The sequence below is a fragment of the Lolium rigidum genome, chromosome 3, assembly GCF_022539505.1.
Source record: "Lolium rigidum isolate FL_2022 chromosome 3, APGP_CSIRO_Lrig_0.1, whole genome shotgun sequence".
NCBI classification, from domain to species: Eukaryota; Viridiplantae; Streptophyta; class Magnoliopsida; order Poales; family Poaceae; genus Lolium; species Lolium rigidum.
In genome coordinates, this window is record NC_061510.1 from 58061784 (window position 1) to 58064969 (window position 3186).

Below are 3186 nucleotides of genomic sequence, written 5' to 3' on the forward strand. Positions count from 1 at the left end.
GATTTTAACAGGCACGAAAGGCCTTCTGCGGCCAACAAAAAAAGATAAGGAGAAATAGTATCACCCTGACGGATGCCCCGAAAGGGGGTAAAACTCTGGAGATGGTCCCCATTGAAAAGAACTGAAAATGAGACAGTTGTTACCAGACGCATTACCATCTCCACCCAACGCCTGTGGAAGCCCATCTGAATCATGATGAAACTAAGATAGTTCCACTCTAATCGATCATAGGCCTTTCGCATATCAAGCTTCAAAGCACAACACCTCAACTCGCAGGCTCGCTTGCGTTTCATAAAATGCATGCATTCGAATGTCGTGATAATATTATCCATGATCATCCGCCCTGGAACAAATTTTGATTGCTCCTCCGATATAATCTCCGGTAGTATCTCCTTCATTCTGTTCGCTAACACCTTCGATGCTATTTTATATATGACGTTACAAAGACTGATCGGTCTAAACTACCCCAGCTCCTCTGGACTCGCCACCTTAGGGATGAGAATAATAAATATTTTATTAATGAGTGCGGGGTCATCTTCTCCTTTCAAAATCCTCGGAACAACTGATGTCACTTCTGCTCCGCATAATTCATCTTGTATCTTTTTTTTTAGCAGTATTCATCTTGTATCTTGTAACCACAAAACAAGGCCATTAAAAACCGGCCTACAGTTCTAGCAAGTCCAACTATCGTAAAGCTCTACCAGCCCATATAAGGCCCGTCCACAGTCGAGAGCCAAAGACCTAGGGTTCCAGCCGTATATAAATGCTCCTCTACCACGCCCCGCCGCCACCTCTGCCGCCGTCGCCTCTCACGCGCCCCGCCGTCGTCGCCGCTAGGAACTTCCGGCAGCAGGAGCAGCAGCAGCAACCATGTCGGACACGAAGACACAGCCCGCGGTGACGCTCCGCACCCGCAAGTTCATGACGAACCGCCTCCTCTCCCGCAAGCAGTTCGTGCTCGAGGTGATCCACCCCGGCCGCGCCAACGTCTCCAAGGTGCGTGCTCAGTCTTCCGACGCAGATCTTGTCTTCTCTGCGCTTGTGGTTCTCGCCGCTAGATATCTGATCTGTGTGTTTCGCAGGCGGATCTCAAGGATAAGCTGTCGAGGATTTACGACGTCAAGGACTCGAACTGCATCTTCGTCTTCAAGTTCCGCACCCACTTCGGAGGCGGCAAGTCCACCGGCTTCGGCCTCATCTACGACAGCCTCGAGGCCGCCAAGAAGTTCGAGCCCAAGTACAGGCTCATCAGGGTACGGCTCTCTTTGCTTCATTCCTCGCTCACGAACATGCTCTTAATCATTAGGATTGCATGCTAAATCTGCTTATTGTCTGACAGAATTACAATCATGAGCTAGTGTAAGCAGCTGTTTTTGCCGCTTCAGTTCACAATGACATGTCTAGTTTAGTTTGATCAGTAGCCATCTTATTTTTAACAAATAGTATCAGATTTTAGACACGGCTACATTGTACTGGTCAGTAAGTTAGCACTAGAACAACAAACGAATCCTGGACCCTTTTTTCTACCAGTTGGTGCAACCCACCTTCTGATCTAGTATGTTTGTACTAGAACAGCAAACGAATCCTTATGCTTGTTCGCTAGCGCTTTGTGCAATCCACCTTCTGATGTGGTATGTTTTTCTAAATGTTGGTATTACTGACCGACAGCTATAAATTGGCTCTGTCTCTTTTGTTGTCACGCGCCATTCAGCGTTTCTCTCTCTGATGATAGAATCAAATGTATTAATTGTTTAGCCTTTGATGCTTGATATTGAGTACTCCCTCCGTCCCAGTTCGCAAGGCAAAGTTTTCAAATATCTTGGCCCAAGGTGAATTCTCATTGGCTCTAAATTTGCACGTTAAAACATTAATTGATGCTGCAATTAATTGGTAAATTAAAAAGAACTAGCCGGCCGATCGCATGCATGGAGTACTAGTGCGTGGTGGTTTCACATGCATGGAGTACTAGTGCGTGGTGGGAGATGAAAAGAGAAGTGTTTGCATGCAAAAATGAATTAGTTTACTCCCACCTTAAATGCAAAAAAATGTGCCTAGGAGGTGAGGGATTTTGGGACAAATATTTTTTGGGAATTTGCCTTGCGAACGGGGACGGAGGGAGTATTATAGGTTTTGCTCGGCAGTCTAGGATTTGTTAACATACTAACCCTTGAATCATGGTTTATAAATGTAAATTGTTTGCAGTATGGCAGGAACAACGCTATATTGCCCTTCAATTTTTTCTGTGCACCAGTGATTGAAAATTGAATCAAGCAACACCATAAAAACTCTAATTTTCAAGTTCCGATTTGCTCATTTTCATCACTCTTTCTACAGAATGGTCTGGCCACGAAGGTAGAGAAGTCACGTAAGCAGATCAAGGAGAGGAAGAACAGGACCAAGAAGATCCGTGGTGTGAAGAAGGTATGCAAATCCTTACTATTCAGACTCCTGCGTTCCAAGACTAATGTTTCAGAAACTAATTTCAATTATGCATGACTTTTGCAGACCAAGGCTGGGGAAGCAGCAAAGAAGAAGTGAGGAGAAATAGTTATGCGCCTTCTGTTTCAGTCTGTGCACTGTCTATTTTTGTACCCCTATGGACATGCAGTCTTGGTAGCACTGGTGTTGAACCCTTGATCTACTAGAAAGAGATTTTTGAGCTTTTACATCTTATCCTGTTACATTGGTGTGTCATTGACTTGGGTATTGATCAACATGTGTGGCTGGTCTACAATTTAATTGCTAATAGCGTTCTGTTTCTTCATGTTGAGTTCAATTGAAGCTATTTTGCTGATTAACTCTAATTGGAAGGCTATTTTTCTATATTCTTATAGAGAGCAGGATTTTGATTTGTTAAGTTGAATTTTGACTAATTTGCGATAGTAACCAGTATGACAAGAAAGCAGCGCAGCTCAGCTGGCAGGCCAATTGATCATTCCTAGTGTCTTCACCGTTGTCAGATATAATACGATCAAAGTACTCAGCTTGTTTTGTGGGAAACTACATTTAGAAATTTTCCCAACTAACTGATATGAAGAGCCTGTAAGTCTACAATGGCTAGATACTGTGCATTCTCATATACGAGATGAAATTTGGGTAGCTTGAAGAACAGATTCGTTCCCACTAACTCATCCATCACGGGCATGGAAAACTTGTTTTTGATAGTGAAGGCATTGAGACGGCAGT

At 43.9% G+C, this 3186-nt stretch overlaps 1 protein-coding gene across 1 annotated transcript; it reads left to right on the plus strand.

Annotated features, from left to right (window-relative positions):
* The first annotated feature begins 844 nt into the window (after nt 1-844).
* LOC124696249 (40S ribosomal protein S24-1-like) lies at nt 845-2764 on the plus strand. Its single transcript, XM_047229002.1, has 4 exons — nt 845-996; nt 1083-1253; nt 2335-2421; nt 2506-2764. The coding sequence occupies exons 1-4, from the start codon at nt 871-873 to the stop codon at nt 2536-2538; spliced, it is 417 nt and encodes a 138-aa protein (XP_047084958.1). The 5' UTR covers nt 845-870; the 3' UTR covers nt 2539-2764.
* Nucleotides 2765-3186: the final 422 nt, after the last annotated feature.

Excerpts from the sequence above, each read along its gene's own strand:
- LOC124696249 (XM_047229002.1), top strand. The coding sequence starts at position 871 with ATGTCGGACACGAAGACACAGCCCGCGGTGACGCTCCGCACCCGCAAG. Across the intron at positions 1,254-2,334 it reads CCAAGTACAGGCTCATCAGG|AATGGTCTGGCCACGAAGGT; the intron begins GTACGGCTCTCT and ends CTCTTTCTACAG. Across the intron at positions 2,422-2,505 it reads AGATCCGTGGTGTGAAGAAG|ACCAAGGCTGGGGAAGCAGC; the intron begins GTATGCAAATCC and ends TGACTTTTGCAG.